This window comes from Gossypium raimondii, chromosome 4 (genome assembly GCF_025698545.1).
Source record: "Gossypium raimondii isolate GPD5lz chromosome 4, ASM2569854v1, whole genome shotgun sequence".
Taxonomy (NCBI): Eukaryota; Viridiplantae; Streptophyta; class Magnoliopsida; order Malvales; family Malvaceae; genus Gossypium; species Gossypium raimondii.
Window position 1 is genome coordinate 49,971,556 of NC_068568.1, and position 19,697 is coordinate 49,991,252.

Genomic DNA, 19,697 nt, shown 5'->3' on the forward strand with positions numbered 1-19,697 from the left:
AAACATTATAAAAATATTTTTTAAAATAAAAAATTTTTAATTGCTAAGGTGGCATGCACGTTAGAAAAGTTAACTTTACTATCCATTTTGGAGTGATTTGACAAACAATACAAGTTCAAGGGGTATAAGAGATAAAAAAAATTAAATGGAGAGCTAGAATAATTTTTTTTGTAAAGTTGGAAAGCCAAATAAATTATTATGCCTAAAATATATTACGAGAAAATGTAGTAAAGAATATATCAGCACGGGGTTCTATGATATGTAATAATGCAAAATTAATGGATCCAACTATATTTATCCTACCATTAACAACAATACAAAAATTAAACCCCAAAATGTTTTTCTTTTAACATATTTATTGTCGATTGAGTTTTAACTCGATTGACATGAGTATTGTTGCTAACGCAGGAGGACGTGTGTTCGAGTACGTTGAAGCGTATTATTCTCCTATTTATGAGGGTTGAGGAAGTGCTATAAATAACTCTAAACATTGTATCAAAAATATATGAGGGTTGAGGAAGTGCTATAAATAACTCTAAACATTGTATCAAAAATATATTTATTTTCGAGCTTTATTATTAACATTTCTGTGAGAAACAGAGAATGTGTCAAACGAATGTCTTCTTACAAACTAAATCATTATTAGTTTGAAATTTAAAAGAACATAATAGTTTAAAGATAAATAAAAATCTTGATAGATTATTTCAAATCGACTAATACCACTTTTTAAAATAATGTTAAATTTAATCTTTAACGTTACAATTTTTGTCAATTTGGTCCTTACTCTTTTGTTGAGTTAAATTTGACCTCAACTTTTTTAAAAAGAGCCAATTTGCTTCTTCTTCTTTTTATGAAAATATTGACTAAAACATTAAAATATTGTCAATTTAGTCCCTTTTTTAAGTTAAAAATTTGAAAATAAAATTTAACTCAAAATAATAATAATCATCGAATTGATAAAATATAAATTTGATATTATGCCAAATAATTATACAAATGAATTGAAATTATTTTTATAAAAATCGACTTCATTAATTAAAATAAATAAATAAACAATGCTTTTGATTTGATTTGCTTTTTTTGTCTTATTTTGTTGTATTCATTTTGGTCCCCGATGAAAATAATGGAACTCTACTATCATTTTGCTAACTATTTTAGTAATTTCGATATGTTAGATCAAATTAATCACTCTATCATTACTATTTAAAAAAAATTCATTGGTTATTTTTTTCTTTCTTTCTTTTTATTGAATACTTTCTGTTAAGGGAGGTTAGACTCGGGCTCTCAATAGTATTATTCCATTCAGGGGAGCACCTCGATTGATAGTTGATATAGATACAACCTGCAAGCTCATGGGAAATGTGTTAGTATTGTTAGAAATATTAATTATATATAATGTGCCTACAAGAGATCGAACCGTCGATTATAATCTAAACTTATGCTTGTAGCTGCACAGTAAAAAGGGGGAAAGTGAAATTTTGAGTGTTCTATATTTTATTTTAGTGAGATAAATTAAATCACAAATTTAGGGTTTAAATTCATTCAATTTGATTTAAGGGCTAAATACATCTTGATTCTTGTGATTTTCATTTTAAAATATAATGATTTTAAAATTAAAGAAAAAATTGAAAGTAGGCCTGTTTTAATTTTTCTTAAAACATTTAAAAAGTAAATTATTTAAATTTACACATTTAAAACAATATTTTATAAATATTTTATCATTAAGTGAATGTACATCAAGATAAAAATAAATTTGATGTACTTTAAAACTCTAATTAGTTAGAAGTGGAGCTTTATTTCATTTATCGTCTTATGTCTATAAATATAGACTTTGGAGAAGTATCGTAAATATATCTATTGATTAATAAAATACCTACTTCTCTTTTGCTCTCTTATTTCTTGTTCTTTTACTTTCTTTAAACATGTTATCGGAGCGATAACACGATATTTAGATAAGTATGAGGCTTCAACCATTCAGTCACATCAATTTTTATATATACTTTTACATCATATGAGTAATATATTAATCGATTTATAGCATGTTTCTAATTTTCTTAAAATTTTCTTCTTGAGATTATATTTTATTGAAAATATTGGATCGAATCAAATCGATCCGCCCATAATGGGGTAGAACTTAAACCCATTAAGGTTATTAAAAAGTAGTTACCTAAAACTATCATGGGTAGTTTATATATATAAAGAAGTTTTCTTCCTATAAAAATAATTGCTTGAAGTTACAAAAGTTTAGAATAACATTCTACCATTAAAAGCTATTTATTTATTTTAAGTGATTTTCATACTTGAGGATATTTCGTAATTGATGAAATCAAAGGCACTCGGATCTAAAAAGAAATAAGTTTCTTTTAAATAACTTTTAAAGAGAACAATGAAAGTTCTTAAGATAACCCTTCAACTGGGAGATATAACTTATCGTAGCGATGTGATATAAAAGATCATAGTCACATACTTCTTGTATGTTCAAATATTTTATTTCTATTGATATTTTTAGAGGAAAATACATATATACATTTACAGAAAATATATATAGGGATGTATGTTCAAATATTTTATTTCTATTAATATTTTGAAAGGAAAATACATATATATTTAAAGAAAAAATATATAGGGATGTTCAAACTTCAGTTAAAACTGAATTAACCTACCAAATCAGTCTATTTTGGTTAATCGGTCAATTAACCGATCTAGTTTGGTCGAAAGTCGGTTAAAGGTTTTTTGAAATTTCAGTTAACGATTAATTCGGTTCGAAATTGTGTAATTAACCAAATTAACCGAACTTAATAAATAATATTATATATTATATGTATTAGGCTATTACTAATTCGGTAATTTGGTCAAATGAACATTATCAAATTTTTTTTATATGTTTTATATTTGTTTTAACAAAAAATAAAAAAAATAAAAATTTCGGTTAACCAATCCAATTAACCGAAATATTTTGCTTTGGTTAAAGGATTAAAAAGTTCAGTTAATGCTAGTTCGATTCGGTTAACTATTTGGTTAACCATTTGAACACCCTAAATATATATACCTCATTAACAAGTGTAGCAATGAATACTATCCTTACAGATAGAAAGTATTTATCTTATTCAAGATTGAAACAAACCAATATTATTGCAATATTTGGTTGTAAAAATTAGTTAAAAACTCAAGAAGAGTTAATATATCAATACCTAGAAGAATAAAATTTGTGATGGTTAATGCTAAAAGATAATCAAAGTTTGCTATAATTAGTATTGAAACTCCTAAAGTGATCAAAATATATTTCTTGAAATCTTTCTCACTCGTGACTTCTAGAAGAATGATGACATGAGCGTTTATCAAATTCCTTTAAGTGATTATTTGAAAGCTAGTATTCAAGATTGAATCGTAGAATATGAGATATTATGTTATATCGTCATGAGGGAAATAAATACGCGTTGTACTATTTTTCCTTTAATTGAGGTTTTGTCTCACTAAGTTTTCTTGATAAGGTTTTTAATAAGGCGAATTAGATAAGTATACTCTTTTACTTCACTAGATTTTTTTCCTCATAAGATTTTAACGAGGTATGCTATCTACCAATAGACATCTAAGAGAAATATTATAAATATTTTATTATTAAGTGGATGTCCATCAAGATCAAGATAAGTTTAATATACTCTAATATTAATTAGATGTAAAGTTTTATTTTATTTATAGTTTTGTGTCTATAAATATAGACTTTAAAAAGCATTGTAAGCATCCATATTAGTCAATAAAATACCTACTTCTATTTTGCTCTCCAAGTTTTTGTTCTAAAATAAATTTAATAAGTATTTAAATATTTAACTCAAAATTATTTTAAATTAAACCTTTTAAAATTACTCGTTACAATAATTATAATATTTGAGTTTATTTTGAAAATATAAAATGACAAGAAATGAAAATATGATTGTTACTTATTTTAATAAAAATAAATATAGATAAATATATTTTATTTATTATTTTCTAATTTTTAACAAGTAATTTAAATTTTATGTTTAAAAATATAATTACATTTTCTATTATTTCTTAAAATTACATGTTTTTAAATGTTATTTTAATTTTTTGGTAAAAAGACGTCTTCAATCCCTCCCAATTTTGAAATTGAACAAATTGATCCCTTTCAAAAAAATTAAAACAATTTAATACCCATCAATTTCGAAAGTGAGCAACTAGAACAACGAGGGACAATTAATCACAACGATAATATCTTTTATTAAGTGTACATAATTTTGATTTGGTATAACAATAAATTTAGCCTTCAAGTTCACATATTTTGCCATTTTGGCTTAATTTTAAAACATTCAACAAATTCAACCTCAACTTTTGTACATTTACACAAAAATTGCAAGATAAAATTGCTAAATTAGAACCAAATTGGTAGAATGTGTAGACTTTGAAAACTAAATTTGTTATTATATCAATCAAATACACTTGGTGAAAAACATTAACATTGTGATTAATTGTCCTAGTTGCTCATTTCAAAATCGACAAAAATTAAATTGCTCTGTTTTCTGCAAATGGACCAATTTGCTCAATTTTAAAATTGAGATAGATTGAAGAAGTCGTTTACCAAGTTTTTATATTTTAAAAATAATTATATTATCGTTTTATATATATATAAATTTTTAATGAAATTAACGGATGCCATGTGTCTAACAGGAAACATGTGAAACACATACTAATATATCCAATGCTCAGGCTATGAGATAAGTAACTTAGGAGTAATCGATACTCACGCTCCTATTTGAGCTAAGCAAAACGGCAGACAATTCAAAGTCTTTCCATGATCAAGAAAGGAAACGGTATGGTGCCCATGAAAATTGATAGACATCAAAACAAATGATTTAAATTTTGTATGAATCGGACAGCAACAGTTTGTAAGCATGAACCCAGATATGTTAGAAATGCAGGGAAAAATAACTTTCATTACTTTAAGATAAAATGATTTACCAATGTGAACCAGGAACAGGGGAACATGTTGCTACAAGTGTCCTGGGATCCAGCAATCTTTATTAACGATGTAGAGCAAGCTTGACAAAATCAATCCCGCTTGGTCTGCTGAATGAAGAAGTAGATGTATGCGCCTGTATAAAGACAAGAAAGAAAAAAACAACACATTGGAAATCCGAGACCCTTAAACTCCGAAAATCGCTTTGGTTCATTTCAAGACCTAAAACAAAAGTTAACAGCCACATCTCAGTAATATGGTACCTAAAACTTGTGAGAGTCTTTTATCGGATTGATGAATAGAATATAAAAAACTTATTACTGATGCTTCCCATCATGGAAATGTGCATTCTTAGAAGACTTGAAAGTTTCCAAAAATTCTTTAGCCTTCTGTATTTCTTCCTTCTGCCTTGACTTGTCCCAATTGTGCTCTGTAGCAAGTATTTCGATAATGCGTGGCAACGCATGGCTTGCTGCATCGGTGTCAAGGAAAGCAAGGCGAGATCTCCTGGCAATGAAATCAACAGCAGATTCGCAGTACTCATTTCGAGCACAGTATGCAACCTCTGCCTCCAGATAGGGGTATCCATGAGCAAGCCTCTTGCCCAAATTTTCATTCTAACAGTTGAAAGGCAGATGTGAAATTGTTAACCAACCATAAAGGAACTACAAATTGCATGTTCAGAGACATTAATTTTGACATTCAAATGATATAATACTTAAATATTCCCAAATCATTCAATGCTAGGTCACTAGATTAGATGGTGGCACTTGGGACAAAAATTCAAGAGCATTATACTAAAACCATGTCCTAGAACCGGTTCTATTAAAGCTAACAAAGCTATTGCAGCTTTTGATTGATTACAAGGTTTTTATATCTATGCTGGCTCCAACTCTTCATTTCCCTTGAAGTATTTGTGTTTGACAACCATGTCTAACACATATATGGATACGAGTGTGGGGATATCACCTTTCAAAGATCCTCCAAATACATGAAAAACCTAGAAAAAAGATTAAACATATCCGTGCTGGATGCATACCGTATTTGGGATTCTTACCAAAGACCAAGTGACATAGTCTTACATGACTACGAGGTCAATAATTAGTGCATATATTTATTATGCCGAGAAAAACTGAAGAACCAAGAATTGCTTGTCCAGTCCCTAGTAGCACCCAAGCTGGTCATTTAAATTTTAAACAGGCGTGGAGACCTGATGATCGGGAGTATTTTGACAAGCCAGCTCCCACTGATAAGAAACATAATCTCATTTGATATTTCACAATATCATAAGTCAAATATATTCAGTACACAAATAAAACTAATGCACGACTCCTAGAACTATCACCAGAAATAAATTATGAGAAGCTCATGACATTCTAAGTTAAATTTGCATTTCTTTACTCTCTCATCGAGTAATGTCATAAAAATGCCTAAGATTATACTTCCAAGCCTATTCCCAGTTATTATTATCCCTCTCAGAAGAACAAACCAGTATCAGAATGAAGATCTCTGAAAGCTATTCAATTCACTAATTCTTAATACATTTGATTAATGAGGTGTTGCTAGATAATTATACACTAAAATCCCCTAAATTTGTCTCCACTCGAAGTTCAATGTGCAATAGACAGATGCACAATTACCTAATTACTACAGCCATTAAGACCCATTATTAACAGTTATATAATTATGAGAGCACCGAAAACCAACCTGAGCTATGGTGGCTACTCGTTCTGCTAAGGTGCCATATGCACGAGACAAATGCTTTGCAGCAGCGGTGTCCATCACCCCAGGAACAACTTTACCACCATCAGACTTCTTCATCCGTACATACTGTTGAGCAAGAACAGTAAAAAGTGAGGGTTCCCATCCATCTCCACCAATCAGCCGCAGGTTGCTTGTTATACATTCATTGCTTGGGCTCAGTTTACCAGACTTGATAGCAGCATTAACTGCATCTTCTGCCATACTGAAACTAGTTCTAGTAAGCGGAACAACTCATGCCGAAAAGAACAAAGTGAGGGAAACAGAGGAGCAAAAAAGAACAAGATACCATGCTCCAAAATCTAGGAGTATGTTTATCACTAGATCTGTAATTCAATGGTTGAACCTACACTCCAAATTTTCACTTGATAGTATAAGTTCAACAGTAGCCCATCAAGATAAACTCAGCTCTTGCAGTACAACTAATACTTGCAACCATGCATTGGAAAAAAACCCAGAATATATTGCCACTCCAAAAGAAAATTTAGCAAAAACAAAGTAAATATTACCTACGATAAGTAGTCCACTTCCCACCAGTGATTGTCACCAAACCAGGATACTCCTCAGACACAACATGATCTCTAGAGATGCTTTCAGTGTTCTTTGCATTAGGATCCACCGCCAATGGGCGGATACCGCTCCAGGCAGAAAGAACATCTGTACGTCGCACCTAAAGTTTTCCACCATAAATTTAATAAAAAGTTTAGACTGAACCATTTGCCAAAAAACGTGATTGAAATGAGAAATAAAGTGAAAGAAAAAGTCAAAACATTGAACATTGATAAATCCATGCTATACCTTGATGTTAAGGTAATCGCAGATTGCGTCAAGTATAAATTGAATTTCATTCTCATTCGGTTCTGGGAGTGGAGTGATGGAAGTACTAGAATCTGTAGTGCCAGCTATAGTTCTCCCCAACCATGGTAGCATGAAGACAACACGTCCATCCTTAGTTTTAGGGACAATCAAACCCATTCCATCTGGAGAATAATAATCTGGGAGAACAATATGTACACCACTGCTAGGACATATCATAGGCAGTGCATCTTTGTTAGCCATTTTCCTTACAGAGTCACAAAATGGTCCAGCCGCATTCACAACAACTTTTGCATAGGCGTCAAACTCTTGGCCTGTTTATATGATAATGAGCAAAAGGATCAAATAGAAAACCAAGTAAGCTACCTAATTCCACCAATATTCATATGCAGAAACAAAGTTAATGAAGGAAGAAAAGTAGAAAGCACATATTTAGTCCTTATGTGCTAACCCTTGTCCCTGCATGTAAACAAAAAAAAAATTCCTCTTTTCTTCTTGATTGATAACAGCACAACAATAACAATAACAGTGACAACAACAATGACATTAATAATAAGAATAAGAATAATAAAAAATGCTTCGATCTTGCAGGGCATGAAATAAGCCAAAAATAAATAATAAAATGTAGAAATGTTTAACTAGGATTGCAACGTATTTGAAATGTAAGGATTGAATAACATAAGGTCTAAACTGAAAAAAGAAAAACTAATTATTTCCATCCGAGCACCCTCATCTAAAGAAAGTTTGATGTTTTAATACCAAAGCTCCGTGACAAACAAGACTGCTAATTACGGTACACAATTTCAATGGAAAGCCCTCAAGTTTGATAAAAAAGGAAAGAAAAATATCCTTTTAGGGGGCATTTAAGCCACTATCACGCACCTGCATTATATTGGCAGTTGATTCTAAGAATAAGGATAAATTGAATTTTCACAATTTTCTGTCTCATTTTTGTCTAATTTTAGAACTTAGATCTTAGTCTTACCATTGTATGAACAAGGAGATAGCCTAGTGCAACACATTCAAGTGTTTAAAAGGTAATTAATGCATTAAAGGCAAAACTAACTACAGCAAGTTAAACTACATAGAGTTCAAATGGTGATAAAAACTAACTAGTACAGTCAACTACAAAGAATTCAAATGGTAGTCTCATTCAACTGCTTGGACAGAAAGCTGATTCATATTTACAAACAATAGATATCAAATGCGTCTCAATTCATTGCTAGAATGTCACTAACAAGTACTTCAATAATCTATAGTCATTTGACTTCTCTTCTTCTTCTCTTTCTTTTTTAAAATTTAAAACTTAAGGTTTCATGAAAAGCTATAGAACAGAAAATAAACAAATCAAGACAGATATGCAAATTGTCTTATGGTTGAATTGGTTAATCATTTATGTGAACATTTTGCTGAAAGGACATGCCTTCTGTACCTGACAGATTGTCACGAATTCTTGCACCGACTATCCGCTGAGTACCTTCATCTTTAAGAAAGGAAACAACTTCTGCATGATTAAGCACAGCTGCCCCAGCAAGCGCAGCAGTGCAAGCTAATCCAACGTTTAGGCGCGAGTCATTCATCTGACCATCATAGTACACAACTGTGCCCCTCAAGCTTCTACCTTTGCCCTTCCTTGCAAGTGTAGGGAAGAGTTCAACAGACTCTTGTGCAGAATAATATCTGGAAAAATGTAAAAGACGTCTTCCAGCGACCAAATCGTACATTTTCAAGCCCATCCAGTAATATACTACCTCAAACCAGTCAAAACAGGGTGTCATGCAGGGCAAGGCATGGCAGAGATGAGGAGCATTCTCAATAACTTGTTTACGCTCCTCGAGTGCATGGAAAACCAGTTTCAATTGCCCGTAGTCAAGGCCAAAGACAGCTTTTTCCAAGTAGCGGACTCCTAGCATAATTGAACAAATGGATTTGCCGAAAAAACAAAACCAGCTTATGAAGAAGAAAAGGAATTGGCCTCGTGTACATATTTTATGGATTATAATTAAATTTCAATCCTAAAGGCAACAATAAAACTGACACATGACATCATAAATTGCTATCCATCCAAAACATTTTATATAATTCAACTGAAAGGAAGACTTCTGACCTTAGTAAGATAGACTAGGCAAGAAAACTACTTCAAATTTCAAAAGAAAAAAGAAAAGTTTGCTAATAAATTAATACAAGTGTAATTGATACTTGTTGAGAGGAGGCCACCTCCTTCCGGAGAAGTCCGTCAGTCCAGAGTCGACTGATCTGCTGAAAGGAGTCGGCTTCCCTCAACAATGCTTAAATGGAGAATATGATATACTGAAGAAAAAATTTTAACAGAACTAATCGATGTTCATATATGTACTTAAAATCCACGCTCCCTCGGCAAAAATTAGAAATTTCAATATCTAATATCTTCTACACATAGAGTGAATTCCCAAGAATTTCCCCTTTTCTCTTTTCAAAATTTCGAATCCTATGCGATCATCATGGTGGATTTGGCGTCGTCGTCAACGATCAATGTTGAAAATCAGCAATTTTGAAACATTTGATATGTCATATGTATAGCGAAGAGAAGGCATCTATGACCGTGCAAGTCAGCTTGAAGTTTCTTCGTTTTTTAATTTATTTACTAAAGCACATTTTCAAATAAATGGTGGAAATTACAGAAGACTTGAAGAAGAAAAAAAGAAAACAGTGATTCATTTTTTTTATTAAGAAAAGGTTGAAATAACCGTTCATATACGCGTATACATACACATTTACATAAGAAGATTTATCCTTACCTCCATGAATTAGCTTCGTGGACCGCGAAGACGTTCCACAGGAAAAATCCTCTCGCTCGACGAGGCCGACTCGGAGGCCTCTAGTAGCGGCATCCAGTGCAACGCCGCAGCCAGTGGCACCACCGCCGACGACTAGGATGTCGAGTGGACCAGATTTAGAACTAATCAGAGCCGATTCCTGAAGAGTGCGGGACGGGACGACGGCGCTTGGGTCATTAATTATCTGCCTCAGGGACTCTACTGTAGGGTGGCCACTAGCGCGGTCATTGGAAGATACAGAAGGAGTTAAAAGGACTGCGCCACCGCATGCGGTAACTGCTACAGCCGCGGAGGCAAGGCGTCGGAGGCGAGTGGCACTTGCGGCCATGGTGGGAGATACAGAGAGAAGTTAGAGAGTTGGTTGTTGGGAATCGAGATGAAGAGGAAGATGTAGGAATTCTTATACCTCCTTAACCATTCTTTTCCCTCATAAAATATATATTATTAAATTATAAAATTCAAATAAATAAATTTATCTATTCACATGCATGTATTACGTACCATTTTGAAGATCCAAATATTTGTCATTACAAATGCTTTTTGGTTGTCAGTTAATTATGGTAAGTAGCATTTATCATATATGGTATTCACTAAATATTAAAATTTTACCCTTATTGTCAGTGTAGAAAGATACGAGTTTAAGTATACCGAAACGTATTATCCTTCAATTTAAGAGTTAAGGAGAAACTATGGATAATTCTAAATTATTGTATCAAAAAAAGAGCAGATGTGTTAAAAACTAATTTATGATGAGATTAATGTAAAAATTAACATAATGTATTGCCAATAACAATATCACTACTCAACTTCTTTTAGCCTTTTATTTTGGGCACCAGAAATAAAAAATCGTTAACAATCGTTTTCAGTTTGGCCATTTCGTTAATTCAACGTTATTGTATACTCATTTAGCTCACCCAACTTTAATAAGTATTCATTTTAGTCTCTCGTTTTATCTTTTAAAAATCAATTTTTAACCTTTTCTAATAAAACCCTTGGTTTTTCAAAAAAAACTAAAATTAACTCTAAAAGTATTAACTTAATTTTTCAAAAGATAAAATGAGGATTAAAATGAAAAGTTGTTAATATTGGATAACTAAGATGAGTGTATAATAATATTGAAAATGATTATTATCGAGAAGTGCTTAATTTGTATTTTTTTATTTTTGATACCCAAAATAAAAATTTATAAAAGTTAGCAACTACTATTATTACAAATATTTTTGGTACATTGTGTTATGGAAATTATAAATTATTTTATGAAATTTATTATGTGTTTTTTATTATATCTATTTTTTTGTTTTACATAATGTTTAGAACTAGACATAGCTCCCCTCAACTAATAAATAAGAGGATAATCTGTTTCAACGCACTCGAACCTATGCCTTCTTGTATTGATAGGAATGTTGATTCCAATCGAGTTAAGTAAAATAATTTACTTAAATGTAAAATAAAACTAAAGATACTAAAGCCCCTGAAAAAAATAAAACATTACACTAATCGATCTATACTCGTTACCAAAAAACCAAAAACAAAAGGAAAGGACACTGAAGTAATTTGGAAGGCAAAAGGGCAATGGGTGGGTCCTTGAAAAAGACACGTACCAAAAAGAATGCACGGGTGGCTTGTGAGTCACCACTTAAGTGGTAAAAGTTAAACAAAACCCCTTATACTATACTCAATATTACATTTTAGCCCCTTTATTGAAAAAATTGAGTAAATTAGCCCCTATATGTTAGATGAGTGAGCAAAATAGCTCCTTTGTTAAAATTGCACCGTTAAATGTTTGTTTTGGTTTTTGGTGCTTTTCCATGTTATAATATTCCAGTAGAATGTGATTCCTTAGGTACAACGTTTGGTATATATTGGAAGTTATTGATTAAAATATCATGAAGGTTGCATTATCACGTTTGGTTCACGAAGTACTTTCCAAAGAATATAATGGTAATTTACAAATTTATCCTTATTAAATAAAATATAATATTCATGTATTTAATTTTTTATAATAAATTTTATTCTTAACAAATATTTGTATTAAATATTTAATATTAAATTTTAATCGATAATTTTACATTATTTTTTCAAAGCCCGATGATTTACTTTGGATATTGAAAAAATATAATTTACTTGAATATAATGCATTACTGCTTTGAAATTTGATTAATCACTTGTCTTATCGATTCTACTTCTAAATGGGTTGCCAATCATTTGCTCATTCTCGAAAATCATTCCAATAGAATTCCTAATCAATGAATGTCTCTAAGAGGTCCCTCTATCATAGGGATCTAATCAAATCAGTCTCTCTATTATTAAATAGATCAAATTAATCCTTATACTATTAAAAATCAAATAATGCCAAATTGGAATAGAGTTAACATTTAATGTTAAACATAATTAATTATTTTAAAGTTTTTGTGGTTTTGTAAATGAAATCTTTTGCTTTGGAATTGAATTGCAATTGAAAATAATAAATTTTGTTAGAAGTTGTGTAACCCAAATTCTTGTTAAAATAAAATACAAGTGGCAAGATAGGAGGATTTACGAGAGTGAAGGTCGATGGTCGCAGCCCATTGTAGATCCCCAATAAGCAAAATACTAGACCGGGGTCGCAATCGGGGGTGCGAGGGCCAAGAAAAAACTGCACAAGTGAAATCCGTATAGAAGTTTACTTCATTTATTTGATGTTAATTAGAATAAGGTGTTTTAACCTTACTGCATTACTTCTATTTGACTTTGAATAGAATAAGGTTTTAAACCTATAAATAGACATAATCGTCTCTCATCTTGTATCATTCGAATTCAACATAGTTAATTTTCTTCTCATCTACTCGTGGTTTTTTTCCCAAAAGGATTTCCACTTAAAATTCTGTGCATTCTATTTTTCTTTCTTTTCTTTACGATACATTGTCATCATCAATGTTCTATTTTTACAATTTTAAATACATTTTTTATATAGTAAATGGTAACTTTGATACAATTTAGACTTATTTGATTCTTTTTAATAATATAAAAACTAAATTGTTCCATTTAATAATAGATGGACTAATTTGATCCAATCCCTATAATACAAGAGCCTCCGAGGTACTTTAACCGTTCTCAACCGCATACAACAAATCATAATTCAAAGGTAAATCATACAAAAAAGTTATAATCAAATCAGTCTTACAAGTAAACCAAAACCTTAATTTTTTTTCTTTTGCTCATAAAGATTCATAAAAACTAGAATAAAATTGAATTTTCAATTAATATACCAAAAAGAAAAGAAAAAAACAATAGATAATAAATATAAAATGTAAATGATGTAATATATTGAAGTAGCAGTGAAAATCAAGTAGGAGGAATGAGGCAAAAGCTTCTTTTCTTCTTTTAGATCTATTAATAGATTAAATACCCTAAACTAATATAAATTTGGGTTAACTTTGTCTTTATTTTTTTACTTTCCAACTTACATGGAAAAGTAACTAATTTTCTCACATTTTATCGTAAGAATCACATTGTCATGTTTATAGAAAAGTAACTCTCAATGGAAAGTTGAATTCGGGTAAGTAAATAAAAATTAACATAATAAACGTTGGAATCACTTTTCAACTGATTAAATTCTCAAGAAAGTAACCATTTTCCATCATGCCAAACGTTATCATAAGGTATAATAACAAATTTAACCCTAAACATTTACCGCTTTAGTTAAATTGACTCATACTCTTTTATTGGAAGCAAATTGGAAATCTTTAAAACTAATACAACTAATGGGGCAAAAGACTTTAATAACAATTTTTTAAAAAATCAATTAAACCCTTTTAAATTTTAAAAATTATAAAATTATAGACAAAATTTATAAGAAAAATTTATTAAAAAGTTAAAATTATAATCTTTTATTAGAAAATAACAATGTTAACCTAATAAAGGAGTAGGGTTTTTTTTTAATCTTTAATCATTATATTTTAATGGATCATATTCTTATTTTTAATAAGAATTTCATAATCTTTATAACTTATTTTTATAAATTTTGTTTATAATTTTTAATAATTTTAAAATTTCAAAATGACTCAATTGATTTTTTCATTTGTTACTAAGACTTTTATTATTATTTAGCTTTATTAGTTTCAAAAATTTTAATTTACTTCCAATAAAAGATTAGGGTCAAGTTGAATAAATGTGTAAAGGTTGAGGACTAAATTTCTTATTATACCTTATATATAAATACAAAACAAACATTTAATGGTGCAATTTTAATAGATGGGTTGTTTTGCTCACTTATTTAACATACAAAACTTTTTCATTAATCATTTGAACTAAAGCAATTTTTAGTTTTTTTTTGAAACTTTAATAAGTTATATATGTGTTCTAAATTTGTATATATTTGTGTATATGAATAATGATATTGATTGAGTCGGTACCACAAGTCAACTTGACACTAAACGTAAGATTACTAACAACACCATAATAAACCATTATAGTGCATTTAGTATTTTTAATATGATGTATTTTCATATTTAAATTTCATTTTACTCATAATTTAAATTTTTTTATTTTAAGATTATAAATATTTCATGTTATATTATTATTAATTAATTTCAAATCATACATTTCATTATTTATATGTTATTTTCAAATACAAATCTGTGTTTGAAATATATGATTTTCACGCACATACAAGTATGATAGAATTTTTAGTATTAATTAAAATAGATTAAATAAAAGGTAGTGAGGCGAATTGAACGAACTCTCCGAACCATTCCATGAAGTATGTAACTTTTTTTTCACTTTGTTGGCGTTTGATTAAGGTTAAATTCTATTATTAGCATCTGTACTTTGTAAAAATTGTGAATTTAGTGCTTGTACTTTAATTTGATTAATTTTAGTCTTTGTATTTTTCGAAATTCAAAATTTTAGTCCTGACAAAATGGTGGCAATTAATTCTGTTTGGTTGAATTATGCTATTAGTCTTGTATTTTGAGTAAAGTTATAGATTTAGTCTATGTTTTCCAACTGGATCATTCTTAGTTGTTATATTTTTGAATTTCAAATTTTAATCTTAATGCAAACCACCGTTTTTAAATCTATTAACTATTTTTTTGTGAGTGATATATAGAAATAATAAACTAACATAGCATTACACATGCGCTAATATGTTTGACTATCAAATTTTGAAAATAATGAATTTAATAAATTTAATAGTTACCATTAGATTGGAACTAAAATTTTCAAATTCTAAAAATATAGAGACTGAAAATGACCAAAATATAATATAAATGTTAAATCCATAACTTATACAATGTGTAGAGTCTAATAACAAAATTCGAACTTTAATTAATTAATTATTGAGTCAAAATGAAACTTCCAACCAACTTCCAAAGTGCTTGTTCTTTTCCAATAATGGAAAGTTATCTTTATCATGGGTTCACTTAGATGACATATATAAATAATTAATTATTTATTTAATTCCCATTTTAAAACTATATAATTTTTGAGGATTTTAAAACTATTAAAATCTTAATACATGAATGTTGAAATTATGAATTTAAAATAAATAAATATATTTAAAATAACATTATTAATATATATAAATATATAACAATTTTATATAACAAACATATTTATTAAAGTTTCATACAAAATTAAAAATTTTAAATGATAAAAAAATTATATGTACAATTCCATTTGTTCAAATTTCATTATAGACAAGTTTTTAGTTTTTTTTTTATAAAAAAATAATAAAAAAAAGAGGATAATCGTTGTTTCAACACACTTGAACTCACAAACTCATGCATTAGCAATAATGCCTATGCCACTCGAGCTAAAACTCAATCAACAATAATATAGATATTTTTAAACATTAATTAACGTTTTTTATTGAATTTAAAAATATATTAATCATACGTGTCTTCAAACATTTAATACCATTTTTTATTAATTGGTATTTGATAAAACAATAATGGGTAATTATTTGATATACTTGCAGAGTTTTTAGATTCTACAAATGGGTTAAAGGTGTGATAAGTGTCACATTTATTTATATGTTTAATTTTATGGGAAAATATTTGATATATTGCCAATGAAGATTTTAAACTCCATAAGCAAGGTTGGGGTAATGACAAGTATCCTGTAATGTATAGTAAAATATTAAAAAATTAAATATATAAAAGAAATAGGAAACATGACAAATTTTTTGTTTAAAAAATGATGTATGATTTACAAAATGTTGGACTTGAAACCAATGTTGTTTGAACTCGACCAGACTGATAGGTTGGATTGAGAATCGACTGGGGTACCGATCCGAATAGTGGCTTTGAACTGGTTATATGGAGTCATACGGGCCGGTTGAACTGAGATTTTTAAAATTTTTAATATTTTTTTATTGAACCGGTTGGACCGACGAACTAGTGGCTTGATCGGTTCGACCACCGGTCCAGTTTAAAAAATATTGCTTGAAACAACTATAACCGAAAATTTTTTAACTCTATTTGTGAAGTTAAGAAAGTACACTATAAGTATACCAAATAGTAACTCTTTTATATATTTTTATATATATATATATATATATATATATATAATAAAAGAATAAAACAAGCAAGCCTAAATTGGGATCAGTCTTCCCAATCTAGTTCCATTTTCATCCTCATGTAGCAGCCGTATTACTTCCATAGGAATCTTCTACATGACGCACACCCTATAAAACACTTGCCACACTTTAAACCTGCTTGTAGAGTTTAATTTTTCAACAAATGATGTATGAGATAATTTTCTAACAATACTTTATAAAATATATAATTAATATTTTATAAATGATAAGGAAATTATCTTGCCTATAATATTGAACTAGAGTTAGCTCAAATTTTATAATAGATTATCATACATGCATTTATTCAAAAGGCTTAATATAATATTTGGTTTTTGAACTTGACACTTTTTCCTAATTTGGTATCTAAACTTTTTTAATCCAATTTAGTACCTAAACTTGACAAATTTTTCTAATTTGGTATACATTAGGGACCAAATTGAATAAAATGAAAAAATTTCAAGAATTTTTTGTAGGGATAGAAAACAGAGGGTCCCTAATAAGTATTGGTGAAATCAGGTTTTAATCTGAGACCCTGAATTGGAAGTTATGCTTGTCTAGGTTTTAGGGGCTAAATTGAATAATTTGTAAAATGTGTGAGATTTAGTATTTAATTCTGATTTGATTGGAATTTGATATTGTATTATTATTGAATTATTATTTTTAACTAAATACGATGCATGATAGTCGAGAGGGAAAGGAAAGGCGAGAGCCTACGACAAGTGACGCTAGCTTTGATGATAGAGCCTTAGGGGTTGAAACGAATCTGACCGAGCCGATAGACTCCAGAAATAGATTGACCGGAAAGTATAAGGTAAGTAATGAAATAGGTCATGACTAGTTGATTAAAGTAATGCCTTTGTTATGTATGAAATTGAAAGGTGTGTAGCAAAAGTATAACTTTGATGATAATGTTGAAATGTTAAGCAAATTGGCTTTCCTAATGGGATATGCACACTTTTATATGTATATATATGAACTTATACAAGTTACAATTTGATTTCACATACTTATTGTCATGCTTTTATACTAATTTTAAATCTTTTGAATCATAAAGGTACCATTGAGCCTTGTTGCTCAGTGTACGGTTTATTTTTCTTTGTACATAGGTTCAGGTGATTTTCGAAACCCTAAAACTTGAAGCCAACATCTTGACTATCATTTCTGACCCAACAATGTTTTTATAAGATGGTTCATTTTGGTTCTTTAGCATGTACCTAAATATATTTTGGTTTAATGTCTCAAATGATTAGGTTGTCAAATTGTGATCTTATGTAAATGTTTATAAATCATATTTGAACATGTTTTCTAAAGTTGCTTTGGAGCCTTAGAGTTAAAGGCTATGAACGTTTATATGTGTTTGGCTGGTTTTTAGAAATATGAATGATAAAAGTTAGATTAATTAATTGATGTTAGAAATTGGTAGTTTGGTGGTACTTGGAAGTACCAATTTTTATACAAATTGTCTTAAATGCTTTGGTATGTGATTAATATGGTAGTATGAAATGTGTTTAAATATGATTTCAGGTCTTCCAAACTTGTATCAAGTTGGCTATTGTGAAAACAATGACTCACGTCGCGACGACGAACCTTTGACATTGCAACGAGAAATAGATAAACATTCATGTGGCGACATCATTGCTTCAAGGTCACAACAAGCACCAAATAGAGAGTTGCGCCGCGACGAGTAACCTCCATTGCCGCGACGTCAATCCAAAATTTTAGATTTCTTACAATTTAGTCCTATTTCGATCTCGGGTTAACAAAAGTTTCGTTAGCTCGTATAAGACCCGAAAAAGATTATGTATCGTTTTATACACTTGTTTTAGTTACATTTGAATGTTTAATAGTTTGTAATTGAATGTAATTTGACCATAGTTGCTTCGACAATGAATACGACACCTTGTAACTCGAGCCCGATGATTGGACTGGGTAACAGGGTATTTCACAACAATTGTAGTTCTAGCCTCGTGACAATAAAATTTCCATCCTGGAAAATCGGTAAACTACACCATATGTCACTCAATTATGGGTTCGTTTTTTTTGTCACCCAACCATGAATTCTTTTAAACTGGTCACCCAATTAATCGAGTTTTTTTTTTGTCCTGGGAGAGTGAGATGGTAGCTTAAAAATTAATATAATAATAAATTTAGCTCTCAGCTTTTACAGATCGAGTCAATTTAGTCATAGTTTTGAAAAATTAACCCTCAACATTGTAAATTATTTCAAATTGGTCTTAATTCTAAAAATATATATATTTGAAAATTTTAGAAGTTGTTAAACATAGTCACTTGGATGACACAACATTAAATTTATTGTCACACAAATCTAAAACACAAATCTAAATGAACATCTGTTTCAAATCTTCATCTTAAATTTTGAAGGACTTCAGGTTCATATCATCAACTCCACATGAAGGCATCTTTAGGATATAAATTTCAAAGTTGTGAAATAAGCAAATCAAAGTAATTAACAATTTTATCTTCCCAGAGGATTCCAGTACTGGAAGAAAATTTTAATGTTGAGGATTAAATTGAGATAATTTTTAATGCTGAGGGTTAATTTTTTTGAAATTATAACTAAATTGAAACAAAATGTAAAAGTTGAGGACTCAATTATCATTATACCAATTTTTATGGAACCTTATTTAACGGAAAAGGATTAGTTGGGAGAGTCACTCTCCCATCAAACCTCATTTAACCAAATTAATAAATCATAGTTTCTGCTGCTTGTAAAGTAACACTCCCCTAACCCTCTAGAAACCTCAAGTGAATA

At 29.6% G+C, this 19,697-nt stretch overlaps 1 protein-coding gene across 3 annotated transcripts; it reads right to left on the reverse strand.

Moving 5' to 3' along the window:
• Positions 1-4,832: 4,832 nt before the first annotated feature.
• LOC105780805 (glycerol-3-phosphate dehydrogenase SDP6, mitochondrial) lies at positions 4,833-10,771 on the reverse strand. Of its 3 annotated transcripts, none has more exons than XR_001129393.2 (7): positions 10,327-10,771; positions 8,982-9,455; positions 7,532-7,863; positions 7,243-7,403; positions 6,680-6,938; positions 5,236-5,589; positions 4,833-5,108 (listed from the first exon to the last, which is right to left on the reverse strand). XR_001129393.2 is itself a non-coding variant. In XM_052629823.1 (7 exons), exons 1-7 carry the CDS (start codon positions 10,691-10,693, stop codon positions 5,188-5,190), a joined length of 1,896 nt encoding a protein of 631 aa, XP_052485783.1. In that variant the 5' UTR covers positions 10,694-10,771; the 3' UTR covers positions 4,833-5,187. The 3 variants fall into 3 exon arrangements, 2 of the variants coding, with proteins under 2 accessions (XP_052485783.1, XP_052485784.1); XM_052629823.1 differs by having other exon boundaries at positions 4,833-5,194; positions 5,294-5,589; XM_052629824.1 differs by lacking the exons at positions 4,833-5,108; positions 5,236-5,589 and adding an exon at positions 5,596-6,218.
• Positions 10,772-19,697: the final 8,926 nt, after the last annotated feature.

Bases quoted from the DNA above. Each gene is read 5' to 3' on its own strand.
- LOC105780805 (XM_052629823.1), bottom strand. From the start codon at position 10,693: ATGGCCGCAAGTGCCACTCGCCTCCGACGCCTTGCCTCCGCGGCTGTA. The intron at 9,456-10,326 runs GTAAGGATAAAT...CAATTATGCTAG, and splicing joins CACGAAGCTAATTCATGGAG to GAGTCCGCTACTTGGAAAAA. The intron at 7,864-8,981 runs GTACAGAAGGCA...TCATATAAACAG, and splicing joins AATTCGTGACAATCTGTCAG to GCCAAGAGTTTGACGCCTAT.